At 41.8% G+C, this 23,970-nt stretch overlaps 4 protein-coding genes and 1 long non-coding RNA gene across 5 annotated transcripts; 1 reads left to right on the forward strand and 4 right to left on the reverse strand.

Annotated features, from left to right (window-relative positions):
* Positions 1-780: 780 nt before the first annotated feature.
* On the reverse strand, positions 781-2,156 carry LOC141631861 (uncharacterized). The gene is made up of 2 exons (XR_012537715.1): positions 1,430-2,156; positions 781-1,324 (listed from the first exon to the last, which is right to left on the reverse strand). It is a non-coding gene; the product is annotated as an uncharacterized LOC141631861 (long non-coding RNA).
* A 9,336-nt stretch (positions 2,157-11,492) lies between these two features.
* LOC141643960 (tetraketide alpha-pyrone reductase 2-like) lies at positions 11,493-12,989 on the reverse strand. The gene is made up of 4 exons (XM_074453367.1): positions 12,891-12,989; positions 12,564-12,739; positions 12,187-12,375; positions 11,493-11,861 (listed from the first exon to the last, which is right to left on the reverse strand). The coding sequence occupies exons 2-4, from the start codon at positions 12,705-12,707 to the stop codon at positions 11,679-11,681; spliced, it is 516 nt and encodes a 171-aa protein (XP_074309468.1). The 5' UTR covers positions 12,708-12,739; positions 12,891-12,989; the 3' UTR covers positions 11,493-11,678.
* Positions 12,990-14,073: 1,084 nt separating this feature from the next.
* LOC141643958 (tetraketide alpha-pyrone reductase 2-like) lies at positions 14,074-16,856 on the reverse strand. Its single transcript, XM_074453364.1, has 6 exons — positions 16,617-16,856; positions 16,243-16,418; positions 14,981-15,169; positions 14,728-14,890; positions 14,459-14,648; positions 14,074-14,358 (listed from the first exon to the last, which is right to left on the reverse strand). Exons 1-6 carry the CDS (start codon positions 16,720-16,722, stop codon positions 14,217-14,219), a joined length of 966 nt encoding a protein of 321 aa, XP_074309465.1. The 5' UTR covers positions 16,723-16,856; the 3' UTR covers positions 14,074-14,216.
* A 698-nt stretch (positions 16,857-17,554) lies between these two features.
* Positions 17,555-19,214, reverse strand: LOC141643959 (tetraketide alpha-pyrone reductase 2-like). Its single transcript, XM_074453366.1, has 6 exons — positions 19,046-19,214; positions 18,773-18,945; positions 18,499-18,687; positions 18,248-18,410; positions 17,970-18,159; positions 17,555-17,887 (listed from the first exon to the last, which is right to left on the reverse strand). Exons 1-6 carry the CDS (start codon positions 19,149-19,151, stop codon positions 17,746-17,748), a joined length of 963 nt encoding a protein of 320 aa, XP_074309467.1. The 5' UTR covers positions 19,152-19,214; the 3' UTR covers positions 17,555-17,745.
* A 1,057-nt stretch (positions 19,215-20,271) lies between these two features.
* On the forward strand, positions 20,272-22,024 carry LOC141643957 (3-ketoacyl-CoA synthase 6-like). Its single transcript, XM_074453363.1, has one exon. The coding sequence runs from the start codon at positions 20,273-20,275 to the stop codon at positions 21,737-21,739; it is 1,467 nt and encodes a 488-aa protein (XP_074309464.1). The 5' UTR covers position 20,272; the 3' UTR covers positions 21,740-22,024.
* Positions 22,025-23,970: the final 1,946 nt, after the last annotated feature.

The following is a 23,970-nucleotide window of genomic DNA, read 5'->3' on the forward strand; positions in this document are numbered from 1 at the left end:
CGCCACCCTCTCTACAAATAGCCGATATTTGATATTTCAAACCCAAACGGTCCACTTTTGTATCTTCATTTCTCTTTTTCCCTCCCTTTTGTCTGTATATTGCAATATTGCATGCCCCTTCATCTTCCCTGTAAAAATTCAAAAACGATTTTACGATAAAACATTGTACAACCAACTTCACTTCACGTGGCTACTAATCCGGTATTTTTCCTTTCCTTTTCTTTTTTTTGTTATGCTACGCAGTTTCATTTAATGATTCATGTTATCTGACCACAATCACTGGATTTTGTGGCGGAATTAGGAGAATTTAGATCATCTATAAATTTAAATTTTTGTTTAAAGTTTGTGGTCATTTTAACTACAAATTCTGGTTCCGTCACATTTTGAAATTGTTGTTCTTCCAAAAAGAATGGAACTTTATACAATACGTGCAAGTTCTGTTCTTTTTATATTCCATAAAGCTATTCTTACTTGTGATGTGATGAAAAAGTATTTGTGACATCTCAGAACCACCTCCCCTTTTTTATTATTTAATTCGGTTGTGAGACGTTAGAAATGAGAATTTGTGCTCTTATTTCCGTGGTTCAAATTGAAAAATCTATGCTTCAGGTTACCAGCATGGCAACATGTTTGTAGAGGCGAGTCTGAGTCTGTGTACATTTGGACCTCCACATACCCCGCTATAAACGCCAGCAGACCTCATGGCAGGGTTAGGATTTGAAGTTCGGGCTCTAGAATATAGGCGTATTTGTAAGAAAATTGAATAAAGAGAGAAAATACCCAAAATTTTAACAAGACTTGCATTTACCATTACTGCTATCTATTACAGTGTGGGTACATTTTTAAAAAACCATGGAAAATATCATTAATCATTTTTGCATGAGCAGCTTCTCAAAGGCCTTAATTGCAATTTAGTAATCGGGATAATTATGGAGACAATTAACATAGTTGAATCATGTTTATACCAGGAAACACGTTTCCATGGTACTCTGCTGGCTTTTCAGCTGAAAATCAGAAAGCGAAATTTTGCATTCATTGATTTAAATTACAAGGAAACTGCTTGTCGAAAGATCTTAAATTGTGATGCTAGTGCTAAATATTAGTCGCCTCTGGTGCGGAGAAAGGAGACTGAGAGAGTGGTACAGGGTAAATCAAGAGCCTCAAATAAAGACGCAGACGACGTCTCCATCTTGAATGCGGTTATAACGTAGAAAATCACCAAACCCTTCCCCTCTCAACATATAATAATCTTCTTTATAACTCAACACATCCACACTCCATATTTTCTCCGAGGTCCCAATTTCAAGAATGCACGTGGCAAATGCTGCAAGTAAACAAGAATGCTAATTAATACTCCGTATGAACTTAAAAATGTCGAAGAGCATCGATCATTTGCAAGCTTAAGAATAAAGACGATGATGATACTGACCATGCTGCAATTGGCAACATAACTCGTAGTCATGCGCACCCTGAATGAACAAGGCTTCGTCGACTCCCTCTTTTTACTTATCTTCATACGGCCCACCGCCTTAGTTGCACCACCTAGATTATCAGAGTCCTCATCATCTGTATTATCGCCTTTAATTTGCCATCTTCATCTACTAAAATCACGGTCTGCTTTCCTGGGTGAGCTTGAGCTTTTCCAATCCATCTGTGCCAAAGACATCGACAGTATCAACTCGCCGATTCTCGCTAACAAACTCTTTCCACCCTTTCTTGAATATGAATTCTTCACCTTCCTTGACTAGATCCACCTTCCAAACCTCGTTGGTAGCCGACCTCTCGTTCTATTACAGTCATTTCCTTGGATGGGAGGAGTACGTATGATTCAGTAGCCAACACGTTTTGTGCGACTCGGAATTTACCTGACAAGGAACTACAGAAAACATAAAAAGAGAGCATAACAAACATGCAGTATATATAGAGGAACAACTAAATTCAGTTTTTGCACACTACTGTTTGTACTTAACTGTCATTCTTTACATTTATTTATATATTTTTAATCTTTGTCGAAAATATATTTTTGTGAAACTGCTTTTACACAAATTCTTGTTTAAGACGGATTAGTAAAAAGTTTGTTATATTTATCCGAGTGGGGTGTTATTTGACTCATTTTTTAATCTTAAGGCGAATATGTCCGACCTTATTTTTGCAACAGTACTGTTTGTAACATACCTCTCAACTTGAGAAGAAAGTTAGAACACAGTACCCTGTCGTCACAATAAATACTTTACGATTTATTTTATTTTCCACTCCTGAAATAAACTAGTAAATGTAAACTACGGAGTATATTGGTATGTATTATTAGTGCTACAGTGATACTGTGGTCTGTAAATAATTGCAGGCCTATGTGGAAGACTATGATAGATAGACTGAAATTACAGCATTGCCCCTGCTGTATGCCTGTATATGGGTTTTACTGAGGGATTGTTGGAGTAATTAGAAAGCAGGGTGATCATCCGTACAGATTCCAATATCAAAATGAAATCAAAATGATGCACGAAAGTCTGATCTCGTAGTTGTTAGTTAACGTTGTTGGGCATCTTTTACAGTTTGTAACTAATCCCGCCGTCAGCCCGTCAAGTAGGTTTAATTCAAGATAGTCTTTGGAAACACGGAATTGATTTCATTTTCATGATTTCAATTGTAGAAATTCAAATGTTTGAATTCAATTCCAAATTCAATTTCAAAATTGCGTTTGGGAAACCCATGAAATTGGAATTAGAATTGAACTTGGGCGAGACGGATATGGGTCGGGGTCATATGATGTTTTATATTTGAAAAAATTAAATATTGTCTCGAAAAATATTTGCGATCGTAAAAAATATCATAAATAAAAATATTTTGATGAAATTTGCGTCACAAAATAAAACGTAAGAAGTGATGGAATTAAAATGACTAACACATGGTAGGTATTTGAGAACCCCAAATTTTAACTAGCTTGGAATTGATAAGGAATTGAGTCAATTCCAAATCTAAATTCTAAGGGTTCCCAAACACTTGATGATGGGGCATATTCTGCACCGCTGACCAAGTCAACACATTGAGCAAGGTCAAGGATATCCACAGCAAAGTCAACGACTTAGACAGCCTAGCCAATGCAACCCATCGGCCTGTCATCTGGGTCTCGGCCTGGCAACTAGCCAGCCGGGTCACATATCCGCGTACTCATATCCAAGACCCTCGGCCGGCCTGTCATTGGTCCATCGGCCGAGGGTAGAACGGTCTTTCCACCTGCTAGCCACTTGGCCACTTGGCCACTACGTGACAAAAGGTGAAAGTCTATAAATACTCCTCAACCTTCATTGAGAAAATGATCCAAAAATTAACCTAAGAATCACTATTCATCTGGTAATATCTTCCTTATCTCTCTACAATATACACTTAGCCAAGTAACATACAACTTATCTCTCTAAGTTCACTGACTTGGGCGTCGGAGTGAGTACGCTTGGCATAAAGCCAAGCCCTCAGTTCGTTCATTGTTGCAGGAGAGGCCGAGTGGAACGATAAAGACAAGAGGGATTCAATTCAAGACATCATTCTACAAGCCACGGGTGGTAACAATACTTGCTCTGGAATTACACCCGGAACAATTGGCGCCGTCTGTGGGGAAAGACACTAGAAGCTAGTCACATTCATTCCCAAACAAAAAATATAAACACAAAAAAAAACCCACCCCAAAAGCTAAGATGTCGAAACAACAAGAGGTATTACATTCGACGAAACCGAACTACACCAAGATGATACCTTCCAAACTTCTGGAGTTGCGCAGCCCTCCACCGGCGGAGTAATCCAACCGGAATTCGGGATGCCAAATATGCCGGATACACCGCTGCCCGCCGACCAGGTCACCATCATGGGATATGTGGTTGACGCAGCAAAACTGAAGATGCTCCTGGACTTAATTGGGAGTACGCCGGCTCACACTGTCACGCCGACAAGAGCGGCGGAAACCGTCCAGGAGACCAGGGCCCAAAATGCGACCCCAAGAAACTTGAACGGAGCATTAGGAGAAGCTGACCCTGTCAAGACACCGGAAAAGCCCAAAGTGGTCGTGGTAGACCTAAGTCCTTCTCGCACTCGTGAGAAGACAGCGTCGCCGCGGCACGAACGAGGCACACCCCGGAGGAGCGAAAGAAGCCCAACCCGTCAGAGTTGGAGAAGAAGCCCGACTCACCAGAGTCGGAGGAGAAGTCCTTCTCGCTACGAGGGGAGAAGCCGGACTAGGAATGCGAGGAGCCGATCGCCGCGTGTCGTTCGACATGTGGTCAGACAGCCCCTCAGCGCCTACGTCCTAGATACCCCGGTGCCGACTAAGCTGAAGTTACCACCTATAGCATACAAAGGGAAGGGCGACCCAACCGACCACGTCGAGGCTTACGAGTCTCACATGTCAGTATGGGAGCAACCCGATGAGGTTTGGTGCCGAATCTTCCCAACGACACTGCATGGGATGACACAGAGTTGGTACAAGGGGCTACCCGACGGGTCGGTATACTGTTACGCCGACCTAAATGACGCGTTCCTAGCCCAGTATTCCTGCAACAAGAGGAGGGCCGTGGAGACATCGGACCTCCTGACCATCAGACAGGAGGGAGGCGAGTCTCTCCGAAGCTATGTGAAGAGGTTCGACGCCAAGGTTCAGCAAATTCGTGAGCTGAACAGCGAACTGGCAGCCTTCGCGCTGATGAAAGGCCTCCCAAGGGGAGACCTGAAAAACGAGCTCATCAAAAGCGGCGGCCTGACCTTGGACGCCGCCAGGAAACTGGCCGATCAAGCCATTAAAGTGGAGGACTATCACAAAACCTGGGTAGGCCCTAGCGAGGCCAAGCCCTCAGAAAAGAAGAGCCGCCGGGAGAACAACCCGGATGAAGGACGCCGTGACAATAATCGGTCACGGTCTGGTGAAAGACGCCGTGACAATAATAGGTCACGGTCTGATAAATCTGCCAGGAAACAGGACTCGACGGGCGCCGGGTGGAGTTCGGGAACGTACCACCAGAGGCGGTATAATGATAAAACCCCCCTCGTCGTATCGGCCGCCGAGGTCTTCGCCCTGAGCAAAGACGAGGGCCAGAAGTGGGAAAGGCCCCCCAAGCCGAAGGGAGACGGTGACACGAGCCAGTACTGTGAGTACCACGGCCACACCGGTCACCTTACTGACAACTGCCGGCATCTGAAGAATGCCATTGAAGAACTGATCCGGAAGGGAAGCCTCGGCAAGTACGTTGCCAAAGGCCAAAAGACTGACGCCGGCAGTTCAGATAAGAAATCCGTCTTCGAACGGATAGGAGTGATCCATGTTGTCATCGGGGGCAACGAGAACGGAGGGTCCGCTCATGGGCACAAACGGCACCTGAACGAGCTATATCAGGCCATCAACTTTGTGCCCAACACAGCGATCCCCGCTTCCAACATCCCCGATATGACTATTGGAAGGAAGGACTACGAAGGAGTCATCGCTCCTCACAGCGACCCATTTGTAGTCAATTTGGACATATCCAACCACCTGGTCAAGAGGTGCCGATTGACACACGGCGCCTACACGAACATCATGTTCGGGAGTGCTTCCTCGGCCTCGGTCGAAAGTCAAGGACTTAAGCCCCTGCACCAATCCACTATACAGCTTCTCTGGGGCCGGCCTGGTACCACTGGGGTCAATCAGACTGCCGATGATGTTCGGCGAAGGGAATGCGGCTAAGAATGTCCTAGTTGAGTTCGTGGTCATTGACGGCTCGTCCGCCTACAACGTTCTCATAGGCCGAATCACTCTGAGCGAGGCCGACGCAGTGATGTCCATCCGGGCCCTAACACTGATGTATGTCTCGGACCGGGGGGAAGCGCATAAGCTCGTCTCCAAGGACGAGAAGAACGAGGTGGTCAACGTCCGGATAGCGCGGAGGATGCAACATGCAATCCCTCAAAGTGGCAAAGAAGTCAGAGAAAGGAAAAAGTCCATCCTTACAACAGGAGGGCGACCTCATGGATGCAACTAGCGGCTGACTGGGAAGGTGTGCCTTGAATGAGCCATTAGGACGCTGGTAATCTCGGGAAAACTTTGTATAGCGGCGGAGGTGTCCAAAATAGCTGTGGGCACCCCAACGCATGTTTATACCTAATGAAAAATCGTCCAAGTCTTCCATCAAAGTGTCCATTTTCCCCATGAGTCACCGACAATAAGAAGACGCCGGCTCACACTGTCACACCGACAAGAGCGGCAGTCTCCATAAAGAAGCAGGCGCCGTCGCAGTCACCCCAAGTAGTAGACGCCACGGCAGTCACCCCAAGAGGTTTGACGCCGTCGCAGCCACTCCAAGTGGTAGACGCCACGACCGTCATCATCAAGAAATAGACGCCAGCTCACACTGTCACATCGACAAGAGCGGCAGTCATTAACAGGAAGCAGACGCCGGCTCACACTGTCACACCGTCAAGAGCGGCAGCCTCCATAAAGAAGCAGGCGCCGTCGCAGTCACCCCAAGTAGTAGACGCCACGGCAGTCACCCCAAGAGGTCTGACGCCGTCGCAGTCACTCCAAGTGGTAGACGTCACGGCCGTCATCATCAAGAAATAGACGCCAGCTCACACTGTCACATCGACAAGAGCGGCAGTCATTACCAAGAAGCAGACGCCAGCTCACACTGTCACATCGACAAGAGCGGCAGTCATCAACAGGAAGCAGATTACCGTCGCAGTCACCCCAAGTAGTAGACGCCACGGCAGTCACTCCAAGAGGTTTGACGCCGTCGCAGTCACTCCAAGTGGTAGGCGCCACGGCAGTCATTAACAGGAAGCAGACGCCGGCTCACACTGTCACATCGACAAGAGCGGTAGTCTCCATAAAGAAGCAAACACCGCGACGGTCACGACCAGCGCAGTTGATACTCGCTAAAGCGATCAAAATGCCTTGGAAGCGTTAAACACAATTGAGATACGCACTCTAAACTGCCTCGGCCAAGCCGAGGCGGAAACAAAAGAGACGCTCAATTAATAACGTAAGAAGACAACTCGGACGAAGACGAGAAAAGACCTCGGCCAAGCCAGAGGCAAAGTAAAAACGCTAAGAACAGTTGAGACTCTCAACTATTAACACAAGGAAAAGAAATGAGGTAAAGACCTCGGCCAAGCCGGAGGCAGAAGAAACGAACTCTTATTAAAAATGATAACATTTTACAAGCGAGGAGAATACGGACGACGGCCGCCCCCATAGGGATAAGCCAAAACACAACCTAACGAAATTGTACAAAATACAGAGAAAAGTTACAAATATGTCATTTGGAGCGCCAAAAGATAGCAGGGAGGAAGCTATCCGAAACGCCGGGTGAGCCTGGTGACAACCGCCCGCCTCCCTATGCCTGTTGCTGCTTGCCATCAGCAGCAGTTGCAACATCTTCTTCGATGGGCAACCCGGCAGTTTTCCTAGCAGCCTCAGCTTCAGCAGCCTCAGCAGCCTCAGCTGCCCTCATTCTCTCGGCTTCCTCCTTGGCCGCCTTAGCCTTCCCAGCAAGGGCTGCCTTCTCCGCGGCCACCTCTTCCTCCTGCTTCACCCTCACCGCCTCCTTGGCCTTCTCCGCCACGACCTTCTCCTTAGCTTCGAGCTTGTCGTCAAACAGCTCGTCAAATTTGCCCCACGGAAAGGAACCGTCAAGCGGGAAGAGCTCCCCAATCACTTCCCTGGCAGCTTCTTCGGCCAGATCCCGGAATTCGGTGCACATGTTGGGGAGCATGACGGTTTGGAGCATCTCAATGTCCTCCTCCTTTCGTCTAATAATGGCCTCCTTGCTCCGAATCACCTTCCCCTGGATCTGATGCATGCCCCTGAATTCATTCCTCTGCTGAAAATAAAGGTCGGCGTGCCTCTGAACAAGGTCACACTTCTCCAGCAGCTTTGCAACTTCGGCCGCAGCAGCCTCGGCCTTGGCTCTCTCAGCAAGGACCTCCTTTTCGGCGTCCTCCCTTAGTTTTCTCTCGCCCAAGAGCGCTTTCTCAAAGCATCCCCCTAAGCCTCTCGCTCATTGAGGAGATCCAGCTTCGCCTTCACGGCCACCTTCTTAGTGGCATTAAGCTCAAGAGCGGATTGAGCCACGGCCTTCTCCTGCTCTATAATACGAGCACCGGTCAGCTCGTTCCACCTCGTCAGCTTCTCGATCAACCTCGCGCTTTCCGCTACAAGCTGGGAGGGGGAAGCCTTCTGGGATGAAGAGTTAGTGGTGACGTTTCGATCACCACTGCGGTCGGGAGGGGAAGCCTTCTGGGATGAAGAGTCAATGGTGACGTTATGATCACCAGCCTGCGCGGGGTTCTCCTCCACTTGCTGCTCAATAAAAGCGACGGCCGACAGCGGCTGATCTGCAAAATTTAACGAAAGCATCAGTATCAACATGCATAGACATGCCGGGGAGCTGTCATCGCAGCGCTGATGAACCGGCTAAATCGAGCCACGGGATAGATCGGTACCATGCTTGGCCTTCTTCGCCGGAGGACGCATTTCCTCGCCAGCAGCAGAAGCAACGGTAGCGGTAGAGGCTGTCTCCTTTCTCTTACGGACAAGGGGAGACCCCTCCTCATCGGAGTCCTCCCCATTGGTGATATCAACGATCTCCACCGTCTCCTTCCGAGCAGGAGCGATGGGAGGTGGAACTGATGTCGACGCCCTCGCCGCCGAAGACTTTGTTTTTCGCGTATGGCGCGGCATGTTACTAACAACCTTCGCCTGGGCCTCCACCACATTCAAGTTTTTCAGCTGCTGATTCATGAGATCATTCGGCGACGTCCTGCGGTCATGGGTTAGAGCCTTGGGATGCAAGTTAGCAACGGTTTTATCTTTATGCAGCCCCATTCTCGGAGGATATCCTCGAACAGTCCGGTCCAAAGTGGTGCGAAGGAAACAAAGCAAGAGTTAAGTAGAAGAAATAAATCGAATTTCGAGAAACAGGAACATTGAGAGCGGTGATGGGCCTCACACCGACCCCACTCACCCTGTGCTAGGGCCGGTATGAGGCCGACATGGCAGAGCGGCTCATCCTGAAGGATAATCTGCGTTGGGGGAATCCATCTTTTCGGCACCCCACTCTTGTCCGCCTCAAAGAGCCTCATCGCCGCCTTCTCATCCTCCTTAAGAGAGACCTTCGGCATCCATCTTGAACTTTTTCCGGTGACCCATCCGTCGTGCTCCGCCTTAGTCTCACACCGCAAATTAACTTGGTCTTTGAAAGGAGCGGGGCGGCGGATAGTCATCCGGCACCTTAACGTACACCCACCGATCTTTCCGGTCCTTGCAAAAAGTAAGTTTGTCAACAGAGACATAACCCGCTCCGTTTGCACACTTTGTACCATCCGACGCGCCAGAGATTGATGGCGGAGATGATGAAGCCGGCGGAATAAATTCACCGTTGGGGCCTCTCCCTTGAAGAGACAAAGCGGACAAAGCCGACTATGGTCCTCATAGCCAACGGGTGCAGTTGGGCAACAGCAACGTTCATGGCCCTAATGATGGCCATAACGTACTCATTCAGCGGAAACCGGAGCCCATACTCCAAGTGCCGCATGTATACGCCGGTGTAGCCCGGTGGAGGGCAACAGACGGCCTGACCCTCCTCAGGGATAACAATTTTGTATCCCCTGCCAAAGGAAAAATGGCCCTCGAAAAATTTCTCGCCGGAACAACTGGCGAACTTATGGGTCCAAGCACGGTCAAGGCGGACCTTACAGGCGTCGCCGTGATCCATAACGTACTGCCTCCCCTCATTAGGAGGAGCCCTTTCAGCATCATCACCAAAATCGTCTGCGTCATCATCGACATCATCGTCATCCTCCCATTCCTCCAAAATTTGAGGATCAACTTCAGGAGAAGGAGACCCAGGGCCCCCAGACCTTATCAGGATGGCGTCTGGCTTCTCCTCCCCATCAAGACGCGACGGGGAACCCCCCGGCGCAGAAGTGCTAGTCCCGGCGTCAGCAGAAGACATGATAGCAATAATTACTTAACAAAATAAGAAGTGAGGAAATTTGTTCGTTTACCTTGAAGAAAAAAACACTCGTCGGAGTAACAACTCTGAAAATTAGAAGACAAAGAAGCCCTTGAAAGTTTAGAGAGAAGAAAATTTTGGAGAGAATGAAATTGGTGGCCAATTTCACGGAATAACTGCCCTATTTACAGGAAAAAGCCCATGAAGAAGGACCAATCAGAGAACAGCCCATGAAACGCCAGCCAATCAGCAAACAGGCACGTGTCAGACATGCAACCATGGAATGTCAATCGTTGCAACAGTTGAACGTCAATCAATGCAACAGTGACCAAGCGTCTTCAACACGCCCATTCACATCTCTTCGCCTATTCATCTTCCTCAACAAATTCCTAGGTATCTGCTCTCCGCCGGCCACATGATCAACCAAGCTACATAGCACCGGCCGGGGCAATAAAAAACAACCGGCACTCTCAACCCTGGTCTCGGCCAGCGTCACTTTCTCTTCCACATCGGATGTCCTTTACACATCCATGCGGAGGGGGAATATATATGGTACGGCCTAAAAAGAACCAGGCCGATGTAGAAGAAGCCGATGCGGAACATTTTTCACAAATTACTTGCGCAGAATATACGCTCAACATACATCGAAGCCCATACCACGGCATAGACTACGCTGGGGGCAAATTGATGGGGCATATTCTGCACCGCTGACCAAGTCAACACATTGAGCAAGGTCAAGGATATCCACAGCAAAGTCAACGACTTAGACAGCCTAGCCAATGCAACCCATCGGCCCTGTCACCTGGGTCTCGGCCTGGCAACTAGCCAGCCGGGTCACATATCCGCGTACTCATATCCAAGACCCTCGGCCGGCCTGTCATTGGTCCATCGGCCGAGGGTAGAACGGTCTTTCCACCTGCTAGCCACTTGGCCACTACGTGACAAAAGGTGAAAGTCTATAAATACTCCTCAACCTTCATTGAGGAAATGATCCAAAAATTAACCTAAGAATCACTATTCATCTGGTAATATCTTCCTTATCTCTCTACAATATACACTTAGCCAAGTAACATACAACTTATCTCTCTAAGTTCACTGACTTGGGCGTCGGAGTGAGTACGCTTGGCATAAAGCCAAGCCCTCAGTTCGTTCATTGTTGCAGGAGAGGCCGAGTGGAACGATAAAGACAAGAGGGATTCAATTCAAGACATCATTCTACAAGCCACGGGTGGTAACAATACTTGCTCTGGAATTACACCCGGAACACTTGAAATATCTCAATTCCGGAATTCAATTCCAATTCAAGGTTCTCAAACATCTATGTGAACAAATCGAATGTATCTGTCCTGAAATCCTCGGTATGCACCTTCAAAAATACGTTTTTTAGTCAAATTATTGCGAAAAAAAATATACAAGTTCATTAGATTGTCATTTAGAGACTATATTACCTAACACGATTCTTAGTCTTAACCACTAGATCAAAACCTCAACAATACCTTAAAGTTACATTTTTTTTTTGTCTACGGCCTCTTTAAGTATGCATGCATGCACCTCGACTTAGAATTGACAGAAGTTGACCCGACTTGAAAACCAGCCTTAACTGCCTAAAACCGATATGATACATCCCAATTTTTGATGAATTAGATAGACGCAACCTAACCTGAGGCAAAACTAATAATCTATATTAACATTTAACACATTCGATCATAATCAACAGATCGAAACCGAACCTTTGATAAGATCAAGTAAAAATTTGAGGGTGCTAGATGGTTGTTGATTGAGCAATGGACCGATGACAAAAGAAGGATGCACAACCACGAGATCAAGCCCATTTTCTTGGGTTGTTTTCCATGCCATCTCCTCTGCTACGGTCTTTGCATATGCGTACCACATCTGCAATATGGATAAATACGTCTTTAAACAATAAAACGAGCCAAATAGATGATGAGAGAAAAAACAGAATGTCTAAGAAATAACAAACTTTTGTCCTATCTATTTAACCTGTTTTTCACTTAAACAGATATAACCGTCATAAGAGAGACCAACTGTATAAAAATTCTCAAAATCAATAAATATTAATTTCTTAATGCATGTAGGAGAGTACGTACTGAACCTCAGGACTACCTAATGATGACATCCTATTACTGTCCAAAAAACTTATACGGAGTATACAAGAGAGTTTTAAATGAATCCTCTAAAAACTCGAAATGGTTCTTACATTGTTACGCTTGCAATACTCCAAGTCACTCCAATGAGATTCATTGCAAACAGAAATTTGATGTGCATCATCTCGTTGATTAATAGCATAACATGAACAAGTCAACACAATCCTCTTCAATGTCGTTGACTTTAAGCATGAGTTTAGCACATTTTTTGTGCCTTTCACGGTTGGATCAATTATCAAAGCCTACATATAATAGTATAATACCACGAGTAAGTCTCTTGTAAAACAGTTTTCTAGAAGAATTATCGTAATACTACATACATGCATCCTCTTAAGTTACCAATTAGGTTTAGCAACAAAATCTAGTTAACATCTACAGTTTTTATAGCACTTTGTATACGGTATAAGATGCAAATCGAGGTTTTAATTACTTGGACGTCGTCGTTTGGACGAGGCAATAATACAGGAGATGCAACATGGAAAACACCATAAGCTCCTTGGATCGCCTCATCGAAACTTCCATCAACTGTGAGATTTGCTTGAAATAGCCTCAATCTCTCCTTAGCACCTTCCATATTCTTTAGAAACCCGACTTTCGTTTCATCCTCTGCCATAAAGAATAAATTACGACTCTCCGCATAGAACTGTCTTATTCTATAATTTGCGATAGCTTTTAAAATACATGTTTTGTTTAAATTGAAATGTTTGTAATAGATAATAAAATGTGACGAATAATTAAAAATGGAAAAAGAAAATACCAGTGTCACGGACGGTAGCTCGGACAAAGTGACCTTGGTCAAGTAGAGACTTAATCAAGTGCGAGGCTATTAACCCGGCGCCTCCTGTTACACAGTATTCTCTCATTTCTCTTCTCTATTCACTCACTAATACTAATACTACTACTAATACTACTATTTTTCGATTAATTAAGGGATGTAATTAAGGAGCATATATAGTAAAACACAAAATTGATGTAAAGACAATGGGAATTGACCGAATTGCGTACTTGAACGGAAGTTGCACGAATCATCGAAATGCTGTATGTTTCGCTAATTGTCTTTGCCTAAACTTGACTTTGATTATGGAAAATTAGTGGATGCTCCATTTTCCTAATCTAATAAGTTTACTTTGAACTCACTTTATTCTGACTTTGATTATGGGAATATAATAATATTTTCTAATTTGTTTAGTTGGGTGTGAGGCGAACACATCAAGTTTTAAGTTGCAGATCTAGAAGAATTCTGTACTTATCTTTTGTAATCTGTAATTCGTCTGATATAGTGAAATATTTTCCCTTATCGCATAGATAGTGATTAGTGAACCATGTAAATTTTATGTATTTTTTCTTTATACATCTACTCCAAATCGTTTCCTAATTGTGTCGGTTCCAACAAACCCCATATAATCTACAAAGAGGTAAACAACTACTGGAACTACATGATCAAAATATAACCTTGTGCTCCTTCAAGAGAATAAACTACGTATACTGTACATTGTGTACAGGATAAAATACCAACTTCATGCAGGACAACACAAACAAGTAATAACTACTGTATGATATTCTGTATTCCTGTGCCATTGATTAATTAACAAGGCCACCATTTGCTTTTGATTAAATGCCTTTATTCCCTGTAAAAATATTAAATTTGCGAGACGAAAGAACTTTTAACTTAGTGGGCTGTTTCATCACCTTTCACCCAACAGCATCTTTCGTCGACAAAGAAAAGAAAAATAATTGTTTCTGGAATTAAAACCTGAACTTAACAGAAACATACCCAACATTCTCTTTTTTCCAGAAGTACTAAAGTTCTGCATTCCTCTGTAAACAACTACAAAGTGCTATTTACCACTTGAAGGTCGCACACGGGTTAGTTCCTATGAATGTTGACAAATGCTGAAACTTTCCGAACCAATGACCGTACTATAACATAACACAAAACAAAATTAATATGGATCGGCTAATCCGAGTCATTTTATGAAAATGTAAGAGAATGATGTTCAGTTCCATACATGTATGTGCCAACAGATCATTGTCATTTCACAAATTCAACAAGAAGTTTTGTTTGAGGCAACCATAGGCATACTTACAAAAACCCTTTTTCTTGTAAACTTTTGATGCAATCATCGAACATTTGAGGAATGGTTTTGAAACCAGGAAATCCAAGCTCCATAATCTTTCTGCAGTCCATGCTATGTGGGTTGTCATCTCCTTCTTGGTTACTTGGCCTATACAAACAGCATAAACCAGTAATTAATGTACAGAAGACGATTCACATATTTCTTAAAGATGTCATAAGGTAGCTTTGTCATTAAGTTCGGCACTCACTTGTCTTCAAAAGGGTACATCGGATACTTAGCCTTGAGCATCTTGATGATATCTGACCACTCGGAAACTGAACCCGAGCAAACTAATCGTCCTGATGCTTTTGTTTCCTCCATGGCTAAAATGTGCGCGGCAATCACATCATCTATGTGAACAAATCCTATAGTTGTTTTCGGGTACTCTCCTCGATCACCTAATTGAAAATAAATTCCATCAAATTTTTGATGATAGCATCTCTAGCACATTCAAATAAGGAGCATGCAGAATTTCACCTTTGGTAATGGACAGTATAAGATCAAGTGTGCTGGTTGGCTGCGGAGATAGAACCGGGCCAACAACAAAAGACGGATTGACAACAACTAGATCAAGGCCATTGTTTTTAGCTACATCCCATGCTGCCTTCTCGGCCATTGTCTTCGCATATGCATACCATAGCTGCATTCCGAAGCATTGCACAGATTATTAGAGATGCAAAAATTCAGGGGCATAACAAGATTCAGTGAAAAGAGCAAGAATTTAGATTACATTGTAGCGCTTGCAGTAGTCCGGATCACTCCAATGGGACTCATTTAGAGGTGAGACTTGTTGGACATCATCACGGTACCGAATGGCAGAGCAGGATGAAGTGAGTACTACCCTCTTCACGCTTCCTCCCTTTATGCACGAATTCAGTACATTTAGGGTCCCATTTATAGCTGGGTTGATTAGGCATTCCTACCAAACAAAGAAATTGTCACACATTAAACATAGGAAAATTTCTTATGTCTTCCGGGAGGACCGTCCTCCTTACACCTAAACATAGTATGTGCACTATTTACGGCAATCTATTACACATTATTTGCGGTGTCTTGGCTCACGTCTTGACTCCCTACTTACGGTGAGCCAAGATGGTCAAATAACGGAAAATGACTTATTAAAGTGGTTTTTGCGCTTCTCTTCATTGTGAACTACTAAGGGTGTGTTTGGATTGAGGGATTTGGAGGGAAAGGGAGGGGAGGGAATTGGAAGGATGAGAAATCAATTGTTTGGTTATCATAATGAAGGTAGAGGGATTTGGAGGGAAGGGAAAATAGATCCCTCCATTTCCCTCCTACAAGGCAAATTATTTCCCCACCAACATAGGCAAGATTTGGAGGGAAAATCACCTCCTCCATTCTCCCTCCCCTCCCCTCCCCTTGCTTTCTTTTCCCTTCTTCCCCCTCCCCTCCCTTTCCCTCCTTTTTTCCTATCCAAACAAGGCCTAAAAGTCGTCCAATAACCAAGTGGTATTAGTCTAGTATTAGCCGGGTTAAACCGAAGCTTGCAGAACTGCAAGAGTTGAGAGGTCCCGGGTTCGACTACCAGAGGTGCTGGGGCGATGATCACTTGGCCACTGCAGCCCCCGAAAGGGGTGGCTTACATGGTCCATGTGGTGGTGCGGGAATGCATGGTCCAATTTTCATTTTGAGTCATTTTGGTCACCTTCCAAGTTTGGTTAGAACAAGAGTAAAAACTGTGTATATCCGACTTCAATCTGGCGAAAACTGGCCCTTATCTCAAAATTACTAAGCAACAAAACTACACTAACATTTCGAAAGTTCAAGATGACGGCGATTCATGTTATCCAGCAGCATCACCTCATTCTATTGTATCAGGCAATCGCAGTTTATTACTCCCTCCGTCCCATTCATTTGTTTACATTCAATTAAAATACTCGTCACAAAGAATAATAAGTAAACAAATGATTGGGGGACGACGGAAGGAGTAGATTACAGCTATTGTAAGACAATATTAGTGAACATACATACATGAACATCATCATTAGAGCGAGGTAAAAAGACAGGAGAAGCAGTATGGAAAACACCATCAACACCATTAATGGCAGCATCAAAACTTGCTTCCACCATTAAATCAGCTTTAAAAAGCTTAAGCCTTTCCTTTGCACCTTCCATTTCCAGTAAAAATCCCACCTTTTCCACATTTTCTGGGTACCCATATCATCAAATTTCATGTCATTTGTGTAATCAATCAAATTGGTCAATTGAAAAGTCAAAAGCGTCACAACTTCAATCAGTAGTGTAAACAGGTAATTCTAGCTTTTATTCAATTGAGTTCATAACAATACGAGTCAAATTTTGAAAAACGTAAACAATCAAATGAAACGGAGGAAGTATAAAAATACCAGGATCTCTGACAGTAGCACGAACAGTGTGGCCTTGCTGAAGTAAGTGCTTGATTAAGTATGATGCTATGAACCCAGTTCCACCAGTTACACAGTATTCTACCATTTTAGCTCTCTATTTAGTACTCTCTTTGATTATTCTGTACTTGGACACTGATAGTACTAGACTAGTAGTCCTAAATATGTTGCACTTTTGACTTTCTAGAGCCAAAAAAATAAATGACACTATTAAAAATCAGTGCACATTAAAAATAACGGTTGTGCGGATTTTTTCGTTATGGTCCTTATATTTATCATGTTTGATGACCTTGTTTTTTGGAAAATTTAAGTGGTACTATGCCATTTTGCACGTGGTACCTTTTATGAGTTAGAAAAATTATGGTTTTTTCCACAAATTGATCGTCTTTACTAGGAAGTACGATTTGAAATAAAATTGTCGCATTATAAGCTCGTAGGTTAAGTTCTTATCCGTCAATGTTTTTCATGGAATGAATTTTGACGAACCATATTTTCTAAATTGATCTGTTTTACAAATCTTCGGTTTGAAAAAAAGCTACTTTCTAACTAGTGATCACAAGTTCTAATCCATCAGAGGTTTTTTATTCTTTTTTATTTTTTAGGAAACGGTATCTCAATAACCTAATGAAAATACCGTCTCTAAAGTTTTTGTGTAATCACAAATTGATTAGAGTGAGCATTCCAAGGATGATATCTCCCGAAAATAGATTCCGATTGTTTTAGGAAATGCCAATGATATCGTCAATCAATATGGTTCAGTAATGACAGTGTACGTCTAAAGTGAGAATTTGTGATCATTTTTTGTCAAATTGAATTTTTGATTCTTTGCAGATCATGATCAGAGAATATTTATTTGGACATGAGATTGCAATTGACAACTTTGATACCTGTGCTTTGTCATGGATTAATTGAGGTACTAGTTTTTAGAATCGATTTTCACTCTGAAACCAATCAGCAATAGAAGGAAGTAGTAACTCCTCGTCGACCCATTTAATTTTGTAACAGTATTGGAAAATCTTCCAACATTCTTAAACATCCTATAATTCTCCTTTATTGCTTTCAGATTGTTTTCATTCTTGGATTTCCTAATATAAGAAGCCATATATAGCTATCAAAGAAAACCCTTGTCTTGAAAACTTGTAATACAGTCGTCGAACATTTGAGAAATGGGCTTAAAACCAGGATGTCCTAGTTGCAGAATCTTGCTTGAATCCATGTTATGAGGCTTGTCATCCCCTTTCTGACTCCCGGGCCTAAAATGACAGACAGTAGGGTAACTCGAGTCATGTACTACAATACTAGCAATACATCATAGTTTGTATTTCGATTACTCACTTGGTTTCATATGGGTAACAAGGATATTTAGCTTTGAGCATGAGGATGATGTCTGACCAATGAGCCACTGAGGCCGAGCAAACTAGCCTCCCTGTTGCTTTCGGTTCTTCCATTGCTAGAATGTGTGCTGTTATTGCATCTTCTATGTGAACAAACCCTAGTGCTTGGTTCGGGTATTCACCTATCGCGCCTAAAACACCAACATATACATAACTATCAATTAATACCCTAGCCTCGATTTTCCTGGTTTCTGAGGATCAGTTGTTAACAGGTTTTACCTTTGATGATTCCAAGCACTAATAGCAGTGTGCTAGTTGGCTGAGGTGCAAGCAGCGGACCAACGATAAACGATGGGTTCACGACTACCAAGTCAAGGCCACTTTCCTTGGCCTTCTGCCACGCTGTCTGCTCAGTTAATGTCTTCGCGTATGGATACCATAGCTTCAAAGAAAAACAGTTTGTCAGAGTATAATAATTAAATCTGGTTTTGAGGCATGAAATTCTGATAATAAGAGCATTAATTTGTTACATTGTTTTTCTTGCAGTACTCAGGATCGCTCCAGTGGGATTCATTAAGAGGCGTATTTATGTCAATGTCTGAACTGTATCTTATCGCGGAACAGGAAGAGGTAAGCACAACCCTTTTAACGCTTTTTGCCTTTACGCAGGATTTCAGAACATTCAGTGTCCCATTTATACTTGGTTCCACTAGATTTGCCTGCACAATATAATTCACGAATGCATTTTGAGTCGGTATGAGCTAGATTAGGATAATGAGGAGAAGTGGGGGAATGATACAGTACATAAACATTGTCATCATATGGCACAAGCACAGGAGCAGCTGTATGAAAAACACCATCAACCCCTTGTATTGCCTCATCAAAGCTTCCTTCCACCATTAGGTCTGCTTTCATGATTTTCAGTCGCTCACGAGCTCCGTTCAATTCCCATAGATACCCTACTTTCTCCACATTTCCTGCATAAGTCAAAGAGTCAATTTTCCACCACCCAACAGAGTTATAGAAGAAAGTAATATGAAGAGTCGGAGTAACATAGGTAGGTTTTCAGGTATGAACCTGGATCTCGGACAGTTGTCCGTACAGTATTTCCTCTTTCAAGAAGCGTTTTAATCAGGTAAGCCGCTATGAAACCTGTTCCTCCGGTCACACAATATTCCGGCATGTTTATACTCTGTGATGATAACCCTTTCTTTTGTTGTTTTGAAGACTATGGGTAGTTATACATATATACTCCATGTCTTATACAAAGTCATGATCTTGGCATTTTTACATTATGCGGATATATAGTTTGTATGGTAGGTCAGTCATGTAAGCCATGCCCTTAAAACCTTTTACCAAATAATCAGTTTGTTTAAAAAAAAAAAAAAAAAAAACACATTTCTCGGCGAATATTATTGATCACAAACGATCCTGATCTTTGGCAGGACCGAGTTTTTTCTTTTCTATTTGACGCTTCTTAAACTTTATTACTGAAAGAGAGGACTTTAGAAAGTCGAGACTCCGACTCCTTAACAATCCTCCATACTTATTGCTTAGCTAAGTAGAGTTTGCCAATGATATTCCACATTTTTTTTTTCTTCAAGCAAGCTTAGGGTACTCAATATGGTAACAAACCTTCAAAACTTTTACAAAATGATAACGGGTGTTTTTTCTTTTTCTGTGTATAGGGAGTCACAAGGGCAAAAATGTTGATGACCGGGAATCGAACCTAGGTCATGAGTTTCACCCCTCATGACTTTAATGAGTGCTGCATGCCGTCATTATGATTTATGACTACTCTTGTGCAATAATTTGATGGATTTGGCAGAGATTTAATTTGTTTAGTCAATACCAAACTTACCATTCATCACTAACCCCTATCTAAACCCAAACCACATGCCATCATTTCTATTGAATCCCACAAACTTGTAAACTAAAAAAAATACTTCATAAACCTCTCGAAATACATAGACCATATCACAAGTAATGTACAAAGTTTTGGTTGGAAGATTAAATTAAAACAAATAATATGAAGACAAATGCATCACTATAACATTACACAAGTCATAACATTGTCCTCACTCCTCATTGTTTTTTCACCAATTCTTATTTGAGTCCGTCTTAATTTAAGACAGTTCTCACACCTGATTACCATAGAGATGAAAATAAAAGAAGATTGTGAAATGTTTTAAATTAAGACGGTCTTAAGCAAGACCAGTAAGACCAGATGTTATTTTCCTTGTACTTCTATAACCTTCCTCTCTATATATTTCCATCATTTCCTCCATTTTATACACCAAAACAATGGCTTCAAAATATGTAAAACTAGGGTTCCAATACTTGGTAAATCATCTCATAATTTTGTTTATTATGCCAATAATACTAGCTATATTCACCCAAATGCTTCAAAAAGATCCTAAACAAATTTTCAACTTCTTCACTTCCCTTCAACTAAACTACTCCTTGGAGATGCTCATTTCATGTATCCTCATAAGCTTAATGTGTGCTATCTACTACATGTCGCGTCCTCGAGCCGTGTACTTAGTAGACTACTCTTGTTTCAAGCCACCGGTCGAGTGTAGGGTTCCATTTTCAACCTTCATGGAACACTCTAGGCTCATTGTGAGTGATCAAAAGAGTGTAGACTTCCAAATAAAAATCCTAGAACGGTCCGGTTTAGGTGAAGACACTTGTTTACCTCCGGCAATTCATTGCATTCCTCCTAACTCGACTATGGAGGCCGCTCGACAAGAGGCTGAGCTCGTAATTTTCACTGCCCTAGACAATCTGTTTTCAAAAACCGGCCTTAGGCCGAAAAATATTGACATTTTGATAGTTAATTGTAGCTTGTTTTCACCCACGCCTTCACTTTCGGCTTTGGTGGTGAATAAATACAAATTGAGGAGTAACATTAAGAGCTTTAACCTCTCTGGGATGGGCTGTAGTGCCGGGCTAATATCAGTGGATTTAGCCCGGGATCTTTTACAGGCCCATCCCAATTCAAACGCGGTTATTGTTAGTACCGAGATCATAACACCAAACTATTACCAAGGCAAAGAAAGAGCAATGCTCCTCCCAAATTGCTTGTTTCGTATGGGTGGGGCCGCGATTCTCTTATCCAACAAGGCAAAATACAGAAGGCGGGCTAAGTACCGCCTTCTACACGTTGTTAGGACCCATAAGGGTACTGACGACCGTGCTTACAAGTGTGTTTTCGAGGTAGAGGACAATGAGGGTAAAGTCGGTATTTCACTATCTAAAGACCTAATGGCGATAGCCGGTGACGCCCTTAAAGCAAACATCACCACCATAGGCCCCTTAGTCCTCCCTACATCGGAACAAATCCTCTTCCTCCTTTCCTTAATTGGAAGGAAGCTCATTTACCCGAAATGGAAACCATACATACCGAACTTTAAACAAGCATTCGAACATTTTTGTATTCATGCAGGCGGAAGAGCGGTCATTGATGAGCTACAAAAGAGCCTACAGTTGTGTGGTGGACATGTAGAGGCCTCTAGAATGACATTACATAGGTTTGGGAACACGTCATCGTCGTCGTTGTGGTATGAATTGAGTTATATTGAGGCAAAAGGGAGGATGAAGAAAGGAGATAGAGTATGGCAGATTGCATTTGGGAGTGGATTTAAGTGTAATAGTGCAGTTTGGAAGTGTGTAAGAAATGTGGAAGTCACAAATTGTGGAGATGATAATCCTTGGGCTCAGTGTATTCAGAGTTACCCTGTTCATATTCCTGATGTTGTGAAATTGTGAATGTAATTGAGATTACAAAGTTGGGTCGTGTCGGTTTTGGGTTGAGTCACTTCGGTCAAGTCGTGTTGGTTTTGGGTCGAGTCAATTTGAGTCAGCTGATGGTGCTGTCACATTTTGTGTTTCATCTTGTGTCCCATTATAATCACCTTGTGACACATCATTAGTTTAAAAGAATCTCCTATCAATCTTATTATATGAATGGTGATGTTTCGCAAGATAAAGACAATGGAATAGGATATGGGACACAAAAATAGGACATGTGATCTCAGCTTGTGTATATTTGTACGTGTGATTGACTTTTTATTACTTGTGTTAGTTAAAATTAGTTGGAATGGTAGGTTTGTGGGATTTGGTCAATTTGATTTCAAGAGGTAGTCTTGAATTTTCATATGTTGTTGATATATGTAATTTGGGGTTTGACAGTAAGAGGATTATACATCTGATGTATTACCTCCAATTCTATAGTTTATGAGCATTCTAATAAAGTTTTTGAGTTTTATTTTAAAGTTTATGAGTTTTACTATGAAGTTTATGAGTTTATTCATTTAAACATTATGCTCTAAAAAATTACAATAAAACTCAAAAATATTACTATAAGTTTAGTTAAATTTGAGTTTTGACGGAAAAAATATTAAAATCTAACTTATAAACTTTAATATGCTCAAAAAATACACATATATGCTCAAAAACAAATAAAGTTTGAGGGAATAAGCTCAAAAAAAATACATATATGCTCAAAAAACAAAAAAAGTTAGAGGTAGTACATCCGATGTATGATCCTTTTTCTCGGGGTTTGATCAAAGTTTTTGATACGTGTGCATTTAGTTCTATGCTTAGTTTACTTTATTTTATTTATTTATTTATTTTCATGCAGCTCTCAGATAATAAATATTTTTTTTTTATAAAGAAGTTGTTGATAAAAATAAATATTTCGGTTAAACTATCTTATTCGGGTGTAAAAATGTTAAATTTTCACTTTTTTTTTTTTCTTAATTTTCACATTACAGCGTTAAATTTAAAGTATTAACAAAGATTAAAGATGTATAGTTGTATACTACATTCATTCACGTATTTGTTCTGTTTAAACTTACAACCATTAATCTTTCATACAGTAATTTATCATGTTTAATAATTTATTATTCTCTCCGTCTCAATTATGTATTTATCTTTAATTAAAACATTTATCGCGATGAATATAAAAGATAAACAAATAATCGAAATAAAAAGAGTAAATACACACTTTCATGTTTTTTTTTTCTTTCAAAAAAACCGTTGAAATTAACTATAAAACTCTAATATAAAGAAGGTAAATAAAGTAGATAAAATACTAGAAGTTAATGTACGTCACAATAGTCACCGTCTCATCACAATATCACATGCATAATTGGCTAGACCAAATAGGATTATACATCCAGTTGTATCATAAACATTGTACAATTAATGTATAAAAATTCGAGCTTATATGTATTTTTTCTGAGCTAATTCAAAGTTCATGTCTTTAATGTGTAAATGGATGAGTCCAATAATTTCTAATAAAGCTCATATTATTTAACATAAAATTCGGTTACTTTATCACAAAGCTCAGATTTCACACCAACATATATAACTGGTTGTATAATCCATGAATTGAGCAAAGTATAAACTCCAAATTCAGCAAGGCATTTACCAAATGGTGCATTCAATGATTATGTTTAATTTGTGTTTATTCAATCAGAAAAAGAAATATTATCTTCTTTGATCAAAACTCAAAAGCACCTCTTTGAGATAACATGGAATAATCCTTCCCTGTTCATTTGTGGAAAGACATAAGCGCGAATCTTAGGGGTATTCATGTAAGATGTTCTTGATACCCTAACAGTTAATACGAAAATCAGTTGAGTATAAATTCTAGGATCAAATTGACCCATATCCTTGTGCAATATGATTGTTTTTGGTGTAAAGAGAGGCTATAAGGTTAGTTAACAGGATTTTGATGTGAACGAGCTTTAAATTCAGGTCATGAGCACCGTCTCTCACGACTTTATCGATTAAGCTAAAAACTATGATTGTAACAACATGGTCACTTACATACTATTACTATTGTCTTGTTAAGGCAATTACAAAACACAATATGATTTTCAATTATGTAATGAGGTATATAAACATCGATTTCTCTAATGTGTGCCCTAAGAACATATATGAAGATCAAGAGCCTGAACAAAGAAATGATCAAAGAAATACTATATCATATA

The sequence above is a fragment of the Silene latifolia genome, chromosome 2 (genome assembly GCF_048544455.1).
Source record: "Silene latifolia isolate original U9 population chromosome 2, ASM4854445v1, whole genome shotgun sequence".
NCBI classification, from domain to species: Eukaryota; Viridiplantae; Streptophyta; class Magnoliopsida; order Caryophyllales; family Caryophyllaceae; genus Silene; species Silene latifolia.